At 38.6% G+C, this 19,157-nt stretch overlaps 1 protein-coding gene across 5 annotated transcripts in view; it reads left to right on the top strand.

The window, feature by feature from the left end:
- The window catches only part of gapvd1 (GTPase activating protein and VPS9 domains 1), a 39,016-nt gene that overhangs the window by 5,274 nt on the left and 14,585 nt on the right, over positions 1–19,157 (top strand). For 2 of the 5 annotated variants that reach the window (XM_041787267.1, XM_041787266.1), the window contains exons 2-12: positions 3,833–4,051; positions 4,739–5,006; positions 5,143–5,715; positions 5,805–5,888; positions 5,976–6,110; positions 9,350–9,542; positions 10,146–10,226; positions 11,612–11,766; positions 12,042–12,171; positions 12,969–13,094; positions 14,701–14,874. In XM_041787267.1, coding sequence (XP_041643201.1) covers positions 3,867–4,051; positions 4,739–5,006; positions 5,143–5,715; positions 5,805–5,888; positions 5,976–6,110; positions 9,350–9,542; positions 10,146–10,226; positions 11,612–11,766; positions 12,042–12,171; positions 12,969–13,094; positions 14,701–14,874 — 2,104 coding nt within the window. In that variant the 5' untranslated portion in view covers positions 3,833–3,866. Of the gene's footprint in view, positions 1–3,832; positions 4,052–4,738; positions 5,007–5,142; positions 5,716–5,804; positions 5,889–5,975; positions 6,111–9,349; positions 9,543–10,145; positions 10,227–11,599; positions 11,767–12,041; positions 12,172–12,968; positions 13,095–14,700; positions 14,875–19,157 lie in introns of all 5 variants that reach the window. The other 3 variants (XM_041787271.1, XM_041787270.1, XM_041787268.1) reach the window with 3 other exon arrangements.

The following is a 19,157-nucleotide window of genomic DNA, read 5'->3' as shown; positions in this document are numbered from 1 at the left end:
TTAGTTCAGTCTGATATCAAATCAGTATACAGGAGCAAGCACGGCCATGCTTAAAGGGATATTTTTGTATTTTAAAGGTTGGGTTGTATAATGTACTTGGAAATAGCAGTGCCGTTAGCCTCCAGTGTTTTCAATGAGCATTGCCCCTTCAAACAGGATACACTTGGGAAAGCTAGGTTATACGGTGCTACAGAGGGGTATAGTTGCTCCGTGTAATTTAGCCAGTTCTAGGTAAAAGTGGGCCAACAATGCTGGCTTAATTGTACTTTATATAAGAGCTTAATGGAAATTTGTCATCCAAGTAAGGTTATGGCTGTTGCCTTTTTCTTCCAGTGGCTGATGACTAGACCAGCTGTTGAAGTGGAAAACTGAGCTGAAATAAGTAGTTCTAGATTAGTTCCCTGTTCCTTCTGATGAAGCCCACACAGCTTATCAGATATGCTGAGGCAGAAGAGCATGTAGCATTTCTTGCAAAATAGTGCCAAACACAGAAGCTTTCTAGGTGAAAAATAAAATTCTTACAAAATTTTGATATAAAATTTAGCCAGCATTGGTTTTTTTGGCCCATTTTTACCTTAAACTCCCTAAATTACACAGAGCAACTATACTTTTCTGCTGTATAGCCTAGCTTCCCCAAAAATTTCAAGCAATGCTCACTTGAAATCTCTGAAGGTGAATACCACTACAAATGCCAAGCAAGTGCCTTATTCAACCAACCTTCAAATATCCCTTTAGGTGAGATAAAGAGTTATAATTTTATTAAACTTGACGAAATAATAAAAAGTTTAGAAATTTTTAATTAGAAAATGTTTGGTACTTGTACAAAATACATTAGTTATTTTAAACTTAACTGAAGAACTTCTGTAATTTTATGAACAATTGTGTTACTCTATCCATTATAATGATTAAATGCTGAAAGATTTTTTTTCTTCCTTTATCTGAACTATAGCTGTACCCTCTAGCAGCTTTCATGAACACAAATAAATTATTTCATAGCTTAAAACATTACCAGAGTTTCAACAAGAATGATAATAATTTATAACAGTAATTAGAGATTTGTTATCATGGTTTATTCTTGGTTTGCCAGTGAAATTCAGTGTGCAGCTCATCAGTTTGTATTTAAATCTGCAGAACCAATCTGATTTGTCAGGCATATCAACAGCAGTGTTGTGCTTGTCTGTTAGCTTGTGAGCAGTGCCACTGCCTTGCAGTCATTCCCACTGAGAGGCAGTTTTCTCCAGTCTGGTCTCATTCTCCTTCCCTGGGCCATAACTCCACAGTTAAATCTGTGTTTACTATGTTAGCAGCAAGGCCACAAAGAGGCTTTTGTGCAAAGGATTCACCAAGAAATCATTCAGATTTTATGCACTCGGTTTGGTTTGTATGTCTTGGCTGTATATCTGGAAAAGGGGAGAGCGATTTGCATATTCTGCTATGAAGCGTCTCTTGAAGCTTGTGAAAAGGGTGCTTTGGCTGTTGTCGTCGGGCCAGTGTGTGAAGCACATGGAATGCAAATGATTTCTTGTATGACAGGAACATCATTTTAAGCCAGTGTTCAGCTGGTAACTTCATGAAACTTTCTTTTGGAAACTTCTGGGGAAAATATGTTGTTTTCTGCTCCTCCTGCAAAATCTGTTTACTATCAAATGCATAAGAACCGCTTGTGTATACTGATGCTTTCTGTTACATTTTCTACCAGAAACTGTTCAAGTGTTGAAAGTTTGTTACATGATGTCATAGTTCAAAGCTACAAGTACACATACTTAACAGCTCAACGGAAAATGTGACAGTAATAGCATTCCATCACTGACTGAAAAAAGTTGTTTTTACTCTTTGATTGATGTACAGTCTATGAAATTCCAACAGATTACTATACTCAGGCTTTAAAGGGTACTCTGGGGTTTTATTATTCTTTTCCCTTTAATATAGAACCTACAGAGGACACAGCAGAGTCTGTGAGCCTGTTTACAGTTTCATTCGCAGTGGTCCCTCATGGGCATTGGGATATCAAGTTTACTGCACATAGAGTGCATATAAAAGTATTCACCCCCTTTGATGTTTTACCCTTTCATTGATTTTATAAATCAATTATGGTCAATTGGCTTTTTTCACAACAATAGAAAAATCCTCTTTAATGTCACAGTGAATAAAGATTTCTAAAAAGTATGTAAGTTAATTAAAAATGTGTAATTTAAATTAAGTAACTGCATACATATTCCCTCCCTTCAGATCAGTATTTAGTAGATGTACCTTAAGCTGCAATCACAGTGCTGAGTCTGTGTGGATAGGTCTCAGTTAGGCTTGCACATCTAGACACTACAATTTAACTTCATTCTTCATTGCCAAACTGTTCAAACTCTATCAGGTTGTGTGGAGGTCTAGTGTGAACCGCCCTTTTCCAGTCCATCCACAATTCCCTTTTGGATTGAGGTCTGGGCTTTAACTAGGCCTCGCCAGAACATTCATTTCTACCATTACAAGCCTTCCAGCTGCCAAGAAGCATCCCTACAGCATGATGCTGCCACCACCATGCTTCACAGTGGGTATGGTGTGTTTGTGGTGATGTGCAGTGTTTGGTGTTTTGTGCAAAACATAGCTTAAAGAGGTTTATGTCATTTTTATGTCAAAAAAGCCATATTATATTGACCATGACTGATTTATAACATCAATAAAATGTCCAAGGGGGTGAATAATACTTTTCATATGCACAGCAGTACGTACATTCACACAATGCGTGAACAGTAGACAGTGTTTAACGGGAACTCACTTGCCTACTTCTGATGCAAATAACAGCTCAACCACCATTTCTGTGGTTCTCAGGCTTACCGGGACTAGGCATCCTTGCATGCTTTGGCCAGTGAAGCCACTGATGATACAAATGACTGGGGTTGAATTAGCCTTGAGCTAAGAGTCTAGCAGTGTCTCTTTAACTGCTTTTCCCCATCATTTTGCCATAAACATGCTTTTTAAAGGAAATGGTGACAGATGTACTATTCAGCAAATCGACCATGTGGGATACAGGTTGGACAGGAGTTACCCCTCACTTTGATAAGGCAATATGGCAAGTGTTAAGTGAGTTGGATGTGTTGTCGGCAAAAGAGCTGATTCTGTTTTGTGAATAACAATGATTCTTCTTCATGACAGACTACCACATTCAGGGGTCACATCTGATACATGTCAGTTCACGTAGCGTCTGCTCAACCAAACCAGTCCGGATGAAGGTATCACAGAGTGATATAGTCTGGGCTATTAAATATCAAACTGTCTTCAATATGCATTCAGGTGCACACCTAGCATTAAGGATAAACAGTTGTACCTGGATACCATAAACGCTTGTTAATGTTAGGTCTGACAGGTTCTTTGATGTCCTTTAACTTATCATTCATTTTGCCATAATGCATTCACTAGAATTTCTACTTTAGACCTTTTTGGCTTGATAAACTCATAATTTTTAACTCTGTACCCCAGTTAAAATAGTGAAAAACTTTCCCAGAAACTTATTTACATGTATTCTTTGATCTCACTTATGAGCAAACAACTAAAAAGTCAACCTACAGTGATATGAAACAGAGGACAATGGTGAGTCTCTTCAGTGAGGGCTAAAATAAAAACAAAAAATCTCAAGAACCACAGTGGATTTAACAGTTTGCTGAATCCTGCCTTTTTTCTTTTCATTTGTTTATGTTCAAATTTAATGTAGCAGACTTGCCTTAAAACTGTTTTTTCATTCTTCAGCTAATAAGAGGTTATTTATAGCACATGATAAGATTCAGTTCCACTTATTTACCTCATTCACATGTTTCCATTACATCTTGTTCCTTTTGTGCTCCAGTCATCAAGCTCTTGGCGTGTGTGAGCTGGTGAAGATGGTGAAGCCAGACATCCACACTCTGGCCCACCACCTGAAGCAGGAGCGACTGTACGTGGCATCAGAAAAGCAGCTGATCCAGAGGCTCAACAGTGATGTGCTGAAGACAGCTGAGAGGCTGTACCGGGCCGCATGGATTGCCAAGCAGCAGAGGATCAACCTTGATCGACTCATTCTCACCAGGTCAGATCTACCATCATGAATCACAGAGGTGTTTAAATGGATAATTTCAACCTGTTGTTGTAGAAAACTTGGTCTGAGGCCTGGTTAGCCCAGCCAAAGACCAGTTTTGGGATTAAGAGGTGAACAGTGTGGCTCTGAAAAATTTAAAAATCTATCAGAAACTCTAAAACCAATGTATTAACTCATTTAGCTCACCTGTTGGCTAAAAGAAAGTTGAAATAGTGATTAGTAGTTTTTCAGGGGAGTGTTTAAAGTTAATATTCTTGTTGATAAGCATATTTTTTGTCTGTTTTTGATAAATTAGACAATATTTAATTTAATATTACAGATTCAAGAGATACCGTAACAGTCCTTGAATACAAATACAAGTTTAAGTTTGATAGTGCACAGTGTTCTTAAGTGCCCTCAGCATTGTCACTTCATTTAAAATCAACTGTCACATAAAGGGACACTGCAGAGCCTGCATGTAATCTAATAGATGTTCTTGCCTGTCTTGAGGTTGATGTATGTCAAACAGGGTTGGGTTTGAAGATGTGCCATCCACCACACAGAGAATGCAAGGATAAACTCCTTAGTTTTAGTCGTGTATAAATCTTGTAATAGAGAGAGAAAGAATTATAATACTGACTGTTTTTGTTAGAACAGCAGATTTGATCTGATATGATATTAAACAATTGTGTCCTACAGTGCGGAGGCCTCGCCGGCCGAGTGCTGCCAACATGCCAAAATGCTGGAAGACACACAGTTTGTCGATGGCTACAAGACGCTGGGCTTCCAGGAGACCATCTATGGCGAATTCTTGGCCAGGTTGAGAGAGAACCCCAGACTGGTGGCGTCCTGTCTGGTGGCAGGAGAGAGGCTGAACCAGGAGCACACCCAGGGCGTCATTCATACTGTTTTCACATCACTCTATGGCAACTGTATCATGCAGGAGGACGAGAGCTATTTGCTGCAGGTCGGTGACTCTATGTGTCTCTGGTGTTAATCAATTACAAAGCAAATTAACAGCCTCTCAGTAAGAAGTTTTTATATATATATATATATATATGTATATATATATATTTTTTTCTTTTTTTTTTCTTTTTTGCCAGGTGTTGCGATACCTGATAGAGTTTGAGCTGAAGGAGAGTGACAACCCTCGGCGGCTGCTGCGGCGAGGAACCTGTGCCTTCAGCATCCTCTTTAAGCTCTTCTCTGAAGGCCTGTACTCAGCCAAACTTTTCCTCACCGCCACCCTTCATGAACCTATAATGCAGCTGCTGGTGGAAGATGAAGATCACCTTGAGACTGACCCAGCCAAAGTAACGGAGCGCCTCACTCCAGCGCAGCAAGAACGCTTTGGAGAGAAGGGCTCAGACGGGTACAAACAAAGAGTGCAGGTGGCTGTGGAGGCTAATGAAGCCAAGCTGGTCGCTCTGGTAAACAAATTTATTGGCTACTTGAAGCAGAACACCTACTGCTTCCCCCACAGCCTGCGCTGGATTGTGTCGCAGATGTACAAGACTCTGTCCTGTGTGGAGCGTCTGGAGGTGGGCGAGGTGCGCACCATGTGTACGGACTTGCTGCTCACCTGCTTCATCTGTCCAGCTATAGTTAACCCAGAGCAGTACGGCATCATCTCAGATGCCCCCATCAATGAAGTGGCCCGCTTCAATCTCATGCAGGTCAGAGACACAGCAGGTTTTCTGTTTGCAAAACACTTGTGAGAATCATTGTGAAGCACAGACCAATTGTGTTTTTTTTTCCTCTCCAGGTGGGGCAGCTTTTACAGCAGTTGGCGATGGCTGATGATGATGCTGACCCAAGACGGAAAAGCAGTTTGTCCAAATTTGATAAGGTATGTGAACCACTGTGCTGTTTTATTGATTTCACTGAAACAAATTGATCCTTATACCCACTCACCTTTCTATAACTTTGCCTTTAGAGTTGTGTTGCTGCCTTTCTGGATGTGGTGATTGGAGGAAGAGCTGTGGAAACCCCACCCATGTCCTCAATGAACCTTCTCGAAGGCCTTAGCAGGACTGCGGTTTACATAACCCACAATCAGCTGTTAGTGCTGGTAGGTTCTTTGAAATTAGACAGGTTCTAAATATAATACTATTAGAGCATACACTGCTTTCCACATTATTATGCAAATGACAGTTTTCTCTAATTTTCCAAAATATTAATGCAAATGACAGTCAGAATATTTTTCAAGTCATCAGCTGTTAGAGCATAGTTCAAATGTTTTTGAACCAACTTCATAATGATAACCAGTATTTTGAAAAAAAAAATAAAAACCTCAAAATGCACTGTTCTACATTATTATGCAAAATGGAGTTTTAAAAGATTTTTTAAGTTGTAAAGAACTGAAAAAGGTCATTCATTGAATGTGCAGCATTAGGAGGTTGTATTTACTGAAATCAAATGCTATTTCAATCAAAAACATCTTAACAGGCAAAGTTACATGCTAACATAGAAGAAAATTGTGGCTGATTCAGAGAAAAATATTCTGACTGTCATTTGCATTAATATTTAGGAAAATGAGACCAAAATGTCATTTGCATAATAATGTGGAAAGCGGTGTAATGCTCCTAGAAGTTCTGGTGAACAATTCCAAATCAGCCCAGAGCAGATCTTAGCTATTTCCCACAAACTCTTTGACTTGATCATTTTCCTAAATAAAGGGCAGCGTTCAAGAAGAGGAACTACACAAGTGACTCGCTTTTATTTGTCAGAAGTGACTCATAGAAACCAATGTGAAAGTCTCATCAGAACTAAGACAAACACACCCTTCAAAATAAGTTTTGATAGCAGCATTCAAAGAGGTATTTTTCAATAGCCCCTTACTGATAATAAATGAGAATTGCAGAAGTTTGTCTGGAAAGACTGCTTGTACATCAGCTTACCATAAAATCCAGTGAATTAGATGCACTTTTACTACCCTTTAGAAAAAAAATGGCTGCATCTTTTCTTGCACTGTTAGGACCACAGGTACACCTTCCATCATCACCCACAGCATATAACCTGACACAATCGAAGGTTCAGCCCCATTCATTATATTGCAAGTGGTTCCTTCTCTGCACAAAATATGCAAGTGTTGTGGACTATGCTGATGATGCGGCTTTATTACCAGCTTTTCTCCCTCATTAGGTCATAATAATGCATGTAAAGAGAATGTGGTATGCTGTTGAGAAAAAGACCTAGTGGTTTGATTGAAAAACTCCTCATTTAAACATTAGAGCAGCAGAGGTTGCATGATTGTGTTTCTATAATTCATAACTATCACTGTTAATGTGGGCTGAGTTCAACTACTATAGTGGTAGCAAGCAGGGTTTCAACTCTGCTGGGTGAAAACTGACTTCATTAGACAGAGATGCACAGAAACTGCCTGTTATGAAATGCTGAACACAGTGAAAATTGTCACTCGCAGTCAGCAAAAAACATTTAACCCCCAGGAGACATGCAAAACAGATTCTGTCAGACAGTGTCTTATTTTCTGGTGTGACTTATATTATGGACTTTATAGTAACTCAGAAGTGCTGTATACCATTAAATGTATCTGTTTGATTGTTAAGATGTAAGGCAGCTCACCCCAGAGTTTCAGCTTGGGTGCATCTACCCTGGAATTTCAAAGAAATGCCTTTAGAACATCATGGACAGGGCTGGGAGGGGAAAGGATATGACACCATGATCACTCACTCCCTTTTACTGTCCCTGTCAGCCACATTGAGTCTGTGTTACTTTTGCTGTTTTGATTATTAGCCATAATGTCATAACCATCTAAGTTAGACTAACCACAATCTATTTGAATGTGAAATGAGGGTATACATAGGAGTGTAAGCTAATATGTTTTTACCTTCATTTTAAGAAAAACATGGTTTAATCACCATCTTGGCAAAAAAAAAAATTGCACCGCCCATAATCTGAGATTATCACAGCAGCATCTTTGATTGATCGAGCCCACAATAACCCACAAAACTTCCATGTTCAACTGAAACACTGACTTAAATGGTTGTTTTTAACCACAGCCATTTTAAATGGTGAAACAATAATATACGAGTGTGGAAATCACAAATGTGTGTTTTATCAACCTCATTTGAAGAAAAACACATTTTGTGATCTTGAGTAAAAGATCTACAATACCCTCAACGCTGGAGTGTCACAGCAACATCTTTGATTGATAGAACCAGGGCAATGTCACTTTCCTTTTTCCAGAGTGACCACACCCTTGTTTGGGCAAAAACAAGCTTTGTTTGAATGATGGTAGAGACAGAAAGAGTGCTAGCAAAGAGGTAAACCACTATTTTGTTGGATTTTGAATATCAATTAATAAACCGTGATTTACCACGTTTTTAATCCTTAATTGAAAAGGGAGAGTAAAGGAAGAGCTCTGTGTCTTTGGGCTGAAACTGGAGATTATATGGTTAGATGTCAGACTGTGACCATGTTTCTACTGGTTTTAAGCCACTGATCACTCTGTAACAACAGAAGCTGTAGTCTGCTTGCCTATAAACAGATTTTCCACACATTTATTAGTGTATTAATAACGCCATTTGTCCGTTTTGACTGAGAGAGTCTGAACAGACACTCTTATACACCTAAAACTCTGTTCCATTATAATTTTAAGATCCCAATCATTACTCTGAAATGCCATGCTTTTTTTATGCATAATCCACTATCTATCAGATTTGGACTTTCAATGACCATAAATTTGTGCATTATATATATATATATATATATATATATATATATATATATATATATATATATATATATATATATATATATATATATACATGTATTTTTTTTTATTACAAATGACCCAAGCATTCCAAGCAATCAATTGGCGGAGTCGCCATAACCGGCAAATTTCAGCCATCAGCTGCTGATGACACTTGTAAAAAAGTAGGCGATCACTGTTGATTTCTGTGGTGATGAAAGCTGGCACAGATCTAATAAAGAATATAACAATTTTAATACATTGTTCTCAGATGTTGAGGTTTGTACCCTAACTGATCAACAGCACTACTAAATACCCATATACATTGGTTTTCATCTGAAAAAGTGGTCTAGGGGTTTAGTTTGTCTTTAACATGAAAACTGCATGTGGCTTCTATGCTTATTCTTTTCTTCATTCATTGAATTCCTTTAGCCAGTAACAGTAGAACATATCTTTTGTTACCAGCAACAGTTTAGACTGACTAAGAGCATTACTTTGACAAAAACAAATTTTTCTTTTCACACATCTCATCAGAATGATTGTTGACCTCCCAATGATCGCTGCTCAAATGAACACCATCTTTAATTCCTGCTCAGGTGGACTATGTGCGGAGTGTAATGGCCGGTGATCACCTTCGTGAGGAGGAGCACATGGCTCTGGAGACCCTGCTTGCAAACGTGCCCCAGTCTCGGACTGTGAAGAGCAACAGTCTGGAGCTCACTCCCTCCAACACCCCCCAGCTCTCCCCAGCCACCACTCCGGCTAACAAGAAGAACAGGCTCCCCATAGGTACCTTCCTTCACCATCTCTGTCCTCAAGCCAATTTTTCTATGTTTTATGATGGATGTATTGATGTGCTCATATGATGCAACCTCTTGTAATCTCTCTAATGTAATGCTCTCAAGGATATTTTGCTTTGTGGAAAAATTACAAGTAGGAACAAGACGTAGAAAATAGAATTGAAATATTTTGTCTAATGAGAAGCAAAATAAACAAGTAGAGCTGAGTGGTGATGGCTAGTGAAAGGCCTGCGTTTCGTAGGAAGCTAATGAGCTTCTTCTCAGCTTGTTATAAAGATAATTAGCATGGCCTGGATTGAGGCTCAATTACAGAAATGACAACCAATTAAATTACCAAATATAAATGAACTCATTTTAATTGGAATGGATGGAAAAGATGCATAGACTACGTTCATTAGCATTCTCAAGACAAATGATGCTGCAATAACGCCCCCTTAATTAGAAATGAACCACTTGTGCTTGCTTCTCTGAAATATGACATTTAGACATATAATCCTGATACTTGAAATACTTAAAAGTCTGCAATATACTCTTTCTTCAACTCCCCACCTTGTCCTTCTTCTTTCCTCTTTTGCTGCCAATGAATGACCAGGACAACACTTAGCTGCTATAACATCCTGGGATCCCAGCACCACCACTCTGTCTGCTCACATTCCATTAGTAACCCCTTTTGGTGGGTAGCCTGTCAGTCGTAGAGCTGGAGAATACTTAACCCATGTATCTGTTGTTTGAATCGGTTGCGTGTTAGATAGCACTCATGTAGTCCATTCTCCCAGCTGCACAGTAACCTCGCTGCCCTGCCACTGTTGCCTAGTGCTGCAGTTGTCCATTTGCTCTCACCATGCTTGCTTTGCCTTGCACATTGCTGTGGCTTCTTATTAGGGAAACAATGTCTTTGCACTGATTTTGTATTTTAAGTTTTTCCCCTTTTTGCTTCCTCATTCAGCAGATTATGGCTTTTCATTACCAGGTAGAGTGGGGAAAACAATCTCCCATCTTTCCTCCATCTGGTCTTTGCCTTAGTAGTGGTTAAGTATGAGAGACTTGAGTGCAATCCCTTCCTATTATTGTGGTTCAACAATAGTTATTGTAGTAAGATTGGTGGTGAATGAATGGGAGGAATGGTGAGTTTTAGATGTACCCCACTGAAGTAGTATGCTGTTAATGAAGCATTTATGACTTGTCTTTTTCTAATTCTTTTGATATTGAGTCTCCTTAAAGGAGTTGTAAAGAGTATAACCACTTGTTATAAGCAGGAAACACCACCCAGGATGATTGTCATGTCATCCTGATTGTGTTAATGTAACTTAATTGAGATGACTCTGGAAGTTTGTTTGCATAGTTCTTATTTTAAGAAACTTTGTGAAAGAGCTTAAGGTAGAGCAAAAGTCAGACTTGTCTTTTTGTATGAATGAGCTGCTTAGCTGTTTCCATGTGTAAGGTCTGGTAGGTATTTCAACATGCACAAAGTGTCATGTTTAAGCAAATGCCATACCAAATCTTTTTGCACATGATTTAGAAGTTCCTTACACTAGCACTGTGTAAATATGTTTTTTCCAACAGAATAGCGGATATTTCATCATTTGTTTGCCAGAAACATCACGAGCAAAGCTTTTCTATGCGCTTTTGTGTGTGTTTAGCTTAACAATTTTTGCACTGTGGAATATACTTTAGAGTTCTTCCCATGTCTAAAAAAAACACTCATCCTTTGTTGATTTCAACTAACTTAAGCCTGACATCAAGAAACTAGAGATAAACTCGTCTTCAATGTCACACAGATGTTCAGTTACATAAGAAATACATTCAAAAGGTCATTTGAGCATTGAGAAAAATGTGTATGACGCCAGAGTCATTGTTATTGCTGTTGAATAGCAGTTAAAGGTTGTTGTGACATCCTAGACGAGATTCCCTGTTTCTGTAGACTTCGGCTTGTTAGCTAGAGCTCTTCATCTTCACAATAACTAACTGGCTCTATGATAAGTAATTTATTCGTAAATGTAAGAATTATAAAATAACAACTTTTTCCCAATGTTTTTCCTCCAACTGGCCAACAAGCAGCAGCGCGGAGCCGAAGCCGTACCAACATTGCCCAGGAGGGGGAGGCAGAGGCCAGCTCACAGGAATCCCTGCAGGAGCTGATGCCAGAGGAGGTGCTGGTGATTTCTCTAGGAACTGGTCCTCAGACTGTCCCTGGGATGATGTCAGAGAATGAGGTAATGTGACTGGAATTAATGTACTCATTTGCAGGAGAGATGATGATGTTGTAAATTCAGTGTCATATTTTTTCCTGTCACTAAAGGGGAGTACGGCTCCTAAGAGTCTGTGTCAGACATTTTTTAGTGCTTTGTGTGTGCTTGCAATGTTCAGGAACTGATAAGAAATCTTTATTTCATGTAGGACTCTCGGCAAAGCTAGTTTGCTGCTCACTATAAATGATTTCTTAAGTTAATTTTTAAAGAATGCTTATCTTCTCTTTACGGCTCTTTAGGTTTTAAACCTGCAGATGACTGATGGGGCGCAGGGTGACGGCCATGCTGATGACACTAAGCTGCATGGTAAACCAGACAAAACCCTGCGCTTCTCCCTCTGCAGTGACAACTTGGAAGGAATCTCAGAGGGTCAGTGTGCAGCCAGATGGCAGGAATACACTTATCCTTATTCTCTTATACTTTTTCACAGTTATAACTTAAAACCTTGGAAATAAACCTGTATTTTTATTGATTTGGGGTAAAGTGCTTTACCAATTAAACCCAGCAGACTAAAAATGATAGGAATTAATTTATTTTACACACACCGATGTGTTTTTTTTCTAGGGGTATCAAGCCTTTCAAATTTTTAATTGCATTTAATGTTGGGATTTTTGTTGATTATTGTGATCAATCTCCTTTTATGTCACATTTTGGAATTCCAGTATTTGCATTTAAAGCTGTTTTTGTAACATTTAAATTTTTTGAGTAGGGGTAATCCACAGCCTGTTTGGATACAGAACGGCTTTTATTTTGAAACAAAATTAGGAAGTTGGGATAGATCTAAGATTATGTCATTAATTTAACCTCGGAAGAAGGAACGTGGTAAGGATCGAAAAGGAAGTAAGAGCACAGTATTAAGTGAAGTATTTCTAAACACAAGATTAAGGTGACTTTTGACTTTTTGATTTTTAAACTGAAATGAGACATTAAGGAGCAGTGGTGAACTTATTTAGCATCACTGTGGCTGCAGGGAGAAGTTATATAAGTTGCAATGGCTTAACCACAAGTGCTGAAAGAAATAGTAAGACATGCGATTAGAAAACATTAATGCACTAATTATGGTTCCCGATTAAAACACCGATGTTGACAGCCCTGGTTTATTGAAATCATACCTAATAAACAACATCTGACTTTACAATGTAATCTCATTCATACTTTTCCCTCAGGTCCATCCAATCGTTCTAACTCTGTATCGTCTTTGGACCTTGAGGGAGAGTCTGTCTCTGAGCTTGGAGCTGGACCATCAGGGAGTAATGGAGTGGAGGCTCTACAGCTTTTGGAGCATGAACAAGGTGTGTTTATATCACACAGAACATGTTTAGTTGGAAGTAGGGCTGTCACGATATCAGATTTTCACTTCACGATTATCGTGAGCAAAAAAAGTCATGATAACGATATTATCACAATATCAATAAAAATTTAAATAATAATGGGACAATCAATCAAATTTATCTTTAACTTTATTTATGTTGTGTTCCCTCTTTTGGCAGATGAATTACACTCAAAATACCTGTCTAAAGAGGTACTGAGACATTATGAAAAACAGTAACTATACAACTGCATATAAAAAGGGCAATTACGCTCAATAGTTAGTTAAAAGGTAACCAGATGAACTGATAAACAGAAAATCCACAAGGTGCAACATCTGCTATAACTCCAATATTAATAGAAACAAAATCATTTGTGGATAGCAGGGGACACAGCATTTGTGTGCAACTGAAGAATGACAACTAATAACTTTGGAATAATCCAGTGTCTACTGAACAATCCCTGGCATATTTTTCTTTTTCTGTTTCCAAACTGTGTTCAAGTGGCACTGGATCATTTACATGATATTATCATATGCACATTTTTAACATGATATTGAAATTTTATTTTTTAATACCACGATTATTGTCAATACCGGTATACCGCGACAGCCCTAGTTGGAAGTACAGATATGTCATTTTCAGGTGTCTGAGGACGGTCGCTTACTGACTACAAGTCAGGGTGCTTTCACACCTTACTGTTTGGTTCGATTGAAGCGAACTTGAGTTTGTTTGCTGAGCTATTTCAGTCTATTCGCGCTGGTGTAAAACCTCACCACCCAACTCTTGTGTATACCAAGCAACCAGAGCAAGACTGCTTGAAAAGGTGGATCTCAGTCAGCCTCCATTCATACTCTGGTTCGGTTTGTTTGTGGTGAAAACACAAATTGTCCTTGATACAGTCTAGTTCAGGAAGCATTGAGCTTTTCTGAATTAAATCAGTTGCCGTAGCCAGAGGAATATGTGTATAAATCTACACAGAACTGAAATAGCTGAAACAATTGCAAAAGTTTTTTTTTTTCTTCATCTCATCAGACTGCAGCCTGTATTAGAAATATTACAAAGGTAAAGGCATCAAAGCTACCACATAAACAACACATAAACTTTACCAGGATTTATATTTATTGGTTTACTTTTGGACAAAAAAACATGATCCGAGATTAATTAATGAGCTGACACACACATGCTGTCCATGGTGCTGAAGTCCTGTACTATCGTAGCTCTATACCTTTCCAGACGGACAAATTATGATCAACATTATCATCATTGCTCCTCTTATACTTTTTACATTTATTCATGTATTTATTCAAGACTTATTCATGACTCAGAAACATTTATTTCAAATGTTTTTATCTCAGGTGGAAGTGTCAAAGCTGTATGCAGTAAAGGTATATCACTAAGAGTAAGAAATAGACCAATCAGAGAGCATTTCCCTAGCTCATTACAGGTTTTGGTCTGCTTGTAAATGCTCCCATGTGAACACAGACCAAAGCTGACTGAATGTAACAAAGTGGTCCTTGATTCGGACCAGATCAGCTTAGCTAGAGGTGTGACAATGCCCTCAGTCTGACACGCTGTCTGTCTCCTGCAGCCACCACTCAGGACAACCTGGATGACAAACTGCGCAAGTTTGAGATCAGAGACATGATGGGCCTGACGGATGATCGGGACATCTCTGAGACGGTCAGTGAAACGTGGAGCACTGATGTGCTTGGCAGTGACTTTGACCCCAACATGGATGAAGATCGGCTGCAGGAAATAGCAGGTGGGGCATGGCTGTGTTACTTGTACTGTTCACCCCTTTCATCATTAAGCACGCTGATTGATGTACACAGCCTGAGTGATCATTGCAAAGTTTATGAGATGAATTAGCTTCATGTAGGGCCCCCGTCTGATTGCTGATTAAGTGGTTTTAAGGGAAATGTCATCACCTTGTGGCGTGAGGGGGAAATAGCATCAAGAGGCAGGTTTTCAATTCAGCTGAAATCATACAAAAATTCTTAAACACAAATCCCTTCCTGTACAGCTTTTTGAATGCTGATCCCAAAGCAATGAGAAAAGGTGGGAACTACTGCTTTAAATAATGAATTATTTTATTTTTATATCTCAGTATTATGCTTTTGTTATACAGAAAAACCCATCAACAGTAGGTGGTTATATTCATCTTTTTATTATGTGGGTCTTAGGATGGGGCAACTAAATATTATGTTATTGCTACTTAGTCTTAGATTTTACAGAATAATAATTTCAATTTAATAGAATGAAACAGGAAAGTGAATACATCATATTCAAAGAAAGTATATGTTTTACAAGTCCCTGAAAGTGTATCCTGGAGTAAGCTTTTATTAACAGTGGTCAGGGCTAATAAGGGCATGCATTATTAAAATATGCTGATATAAAAGATACATTTCTTTATTTCTTCAGTAGATAGTGGTGGGTAAGCTCAGCTTCTGCACCCTGTAAAGCCAAAAGTATGTCATTATTGCAAACCCTGTGAAGATAACCGACTTATCTAATGTAAAATCAGATATACTTGGAGTATTAGTCCATGTGGTCTTCTTTCCATCTCATCCTATCGTCCCATCTCCACCGCCTGAATCTTTTTCGTCAGAGCCTCCCCCCTGCCCGTCTCTCTATCCTTCTCTCTCTCTCTGACATTCACTCGGTCCCTGCAGTCTTATTGACCTTGGTTCCTTCTCATTTGCATCCACCATTTTTCATTCTTCGGAATATGGCGTTGGGGGACTTTTCCATCATTAAGTGAATTTACAGCGATTTCCTTATGTGTTTTCTCCAAGGGATTGGGTTATGAGATGCACATTAAATATCCATTAATACCTCATTATCCCACTGATAAGATTACCATGATAATGAGGCAGAAATTCTAATTGTTTCACTTCTTGTTGTGCCACTCATTTAATCATCCACCTGAAAGACAAGTACTCTGCGCCCCTACCTTGAAGACTGTAAACACGGACAGCGGGATAGAGCTCTCCCACCGTCATAGAGAGCCCTGCCCCCGCCAACATCAGCACACACTGTTGCCTGGGTGCTGGCATGCATACACGTACTCGTAGTGTGCGTGTGCCATGAAGTGGAATCATGACATATCAGGGGGCAAGGCTACCACAGGCCGACTTTTTGGTCCTGAGCCTTGGCCGCAGACTCCCTCTCACACCTGCTAGCTGTTTTCCCCCTCCTCCACATTCTTCCGCCTTGTTAAGCTCCAGCCTCTCACATGGAGATTGAGGGAGACTGTGCTGAGGACTTTGTGGGAAAGGGTGGGTTAGGCAGTAATTTGGTTGTGAGTAATGCCAGGCTTAATCAACAGCTCAAAGTCATGGCCCTGGAGGCCAGGGCAGGGTGAGATATTACCATTAAACTCTGATCTTTGGCGCTGTGGTATATGTGCCTGTGGGTCCCAGCATGAAATGTATGTGACCTCCAACTCTCTATGTGTGTCTCTTTACGCAAAGATCAGTGTCTCTAAAGCCCTGTTCTCACACAGGGTTTGTTTAGTATTTTTGCTTATGTCAGCAGGCTTTTTCACAGTGTTGACTGAAAGTGTACAGATGATTGAATGGGTTTTTAATTAAGATAAGGACTATAATCTGTTTTAAAAGAGACATTGAGACAGTGTAGCATTCACTCCAAGTGAAATGAATAAAAAAATAGAGATATTCTTATTGATTAAAAACCGTATCAATAACACTATTGTTCCTTTACTATGTTTGTTAGAAAGACAAAAGAATGTACATTTTTAACAGAAGTGGCATAAGATGAGTAGAGCTTGAGTTAAAAAGTCAGAAAGGTCAAAAGCCCATCTGTTATATAATCACAACAAAGTGTTTGTTTTCTTGGTGTGACATTTGAAAACATCACAACATTCTGTTTACGTACCCATAATTGCCAATTTTTCAGAGCTCACCCTGAAAACATCATATTATAACCAATTGTCATCTTGTTAAGTTCTTGTTAACTCCACTAATTCACGTTAATTCTGCTAATTTGACCACAGATTTCACTACTTTATATGCTTTAACTTTGTTATGCAAGAAAGGATAAAGTAAATTAATATTCTTCTCAAGTAAAATTACAGTTGCTCTAGTTAAAATGTACTAAAGTAATAGTACTGATCTATAAATTTACTCAAGTAAAATTAAAAAGTGTTTGAAGAGGAGTTGTACAGTAAGACATGGTCTTTCCTTGATGGCAGAGCAACAAGAGAATAGATCTCCAGCTGGGTTGTTCAGGAAAAGTTGCACCTCTTTAATAAAGTTAAATATACAGAAAATGGACAGTGTTAATTGAACTCATATAGAATTAAATTAAACACTTTAAAAGTGTCTATATTGGTCCATATTGTATGACTGCTGCAGTAACTCTTGAAAATCTGTGGTAAGGTGGGTCTCCTCTGGCAAGAATAAAGCAGAGAGTCAGCCTCATAGCAAGGAGAAGCATACTGATGAAAGATATGCTCTGTGCATCTTTTAGGAACACCTGAAGTCATAGGTGGAAACTTTAACTAGTGGATAACTTCATCCATGGTGCAAATGTTTCTCACCTCAAAAACAACAGCAATCCACCAGAGATATGGCCAAAAGATTCCCAGCAGGGATCACTGTACAACAGGGAACATCCAAACACAACTAAACACATATAAAACACTGCCCAAGGGCATGCTGGTAGCCCCAGATTTTAAATGGCAGTGGGCAGAGCTTTTATTAATTGACTCTACAGAGTTGAACTAACACTGGTGGATATAAACTGTCAAATTCAGCACTGAAGACCATTTCAGTCGGAATGGAGTTGGAATTACACTCAATCAACTCAGAAATGTTTAACCCTGAGGTATCAACACTCCAGTTTTTGTTGTTTTGTGATTTGGAATCATTCTCTCACTATGTGCTGCTTTGGTCAACAGAGGTGGAAAAGTGCAAGAGTATTGTACTAAAGTAAAAGTACAGTTACTCTGATTAAAACTTACTTAAGTAGAAGTAAAAGTACTGATTGCAAAATGTACTCAAAAAAGTACAAGTACCCCAAAAAATGCTCAATCATAGTATTCTGAGTAAATGTAACATTCCACCCCTGCATTATGCTGATGTGTTTTGAGCTTATGATCCTCCCTACAAGAAATTATTTATGTTTTTCCAGTAGTGATAAGATAAAAATATGTCACAGAATTAATGAGGCTCGCTTGCAGTATTAATAATCTAAAATTGACTCTTTGATTTATCAAATTGTATTTGTCAGATGTAGTAAATTTTAAGATTCCACTTTGGGCCACGGGAAGATTAAAATATTCTTTATTTTAAACATTAGAGAGAACAATAAGTGTTCTAGACTTAACTATTCCATACATTTAGCCACTTTTAGTTCAACCTGACTGTTTATGAAATAAGTACAAGATACTTTTGCCCTATTGAAAGCAGAAGTGTTCAGAGAAGAGACCCCTTATCTCACTTGTGCTACTGATAGTTTAATCTACCCCATGACTCTTAGTTGCAACAGCATTGCTACTTTCAACAGATCCAGGCTCTGTACATGCAATCTCCAGGTAGTGGCAACGCTTAAGCTGCCTACCCTGCTTCTGGCAGGCCTCCCCATGAAAACTATGTAGACTGATGGGCAACAAGAGCCAGTTCTTCACAGGGGTTATCAAGTGGGAACCTCCTTTTGCAAGTGTTACATCGAATTAGTCTAACAACTGAATCAAAAGGGTGTGAAAGCATGGCCAGTAAACCCACATCTCCAAACAGTGAGTAAAATTCATGCAAGTTGAGGGATGAAGAACTGCTTACATTGAAGATTTTATTATAATAGACTGTTTAAATGTTTTGATTGCAAATTCTTATATTTTGTTAATGATACTGCAATTAATTGAACAGCCCTGCCATCTAGTCTTGGAAATGTTTATGAATAGAGCATCGAATATTATAAAAACACATGCACCTCCATGCCAGACACCCTCTCTGTAGTGGCACTCCCAACCTTATAAATGCTGATATTTAAAATGTGAATAATTTATTAGACATAATTACCAAA

This window comes from Cheilinus undulatus, linkage group 5 (genome assembly GCF_018320785.1).
Source record: "Cheilinus undulatus linkage group 5, ASM1832078v1, whole genome shotgun sequence".
Taxonomy (NCBI): domain Eukaryota; kingdom Metazoa; phylum Chordata; class Actinopteri; order Labriformes; family Labridae; genus Cheilinus; species Cheilinus undulatus.
Note: the sequence above shows the minus strand (reverse complement) of the source record. Positions and strands in the feature narration are given on the sequence as shown.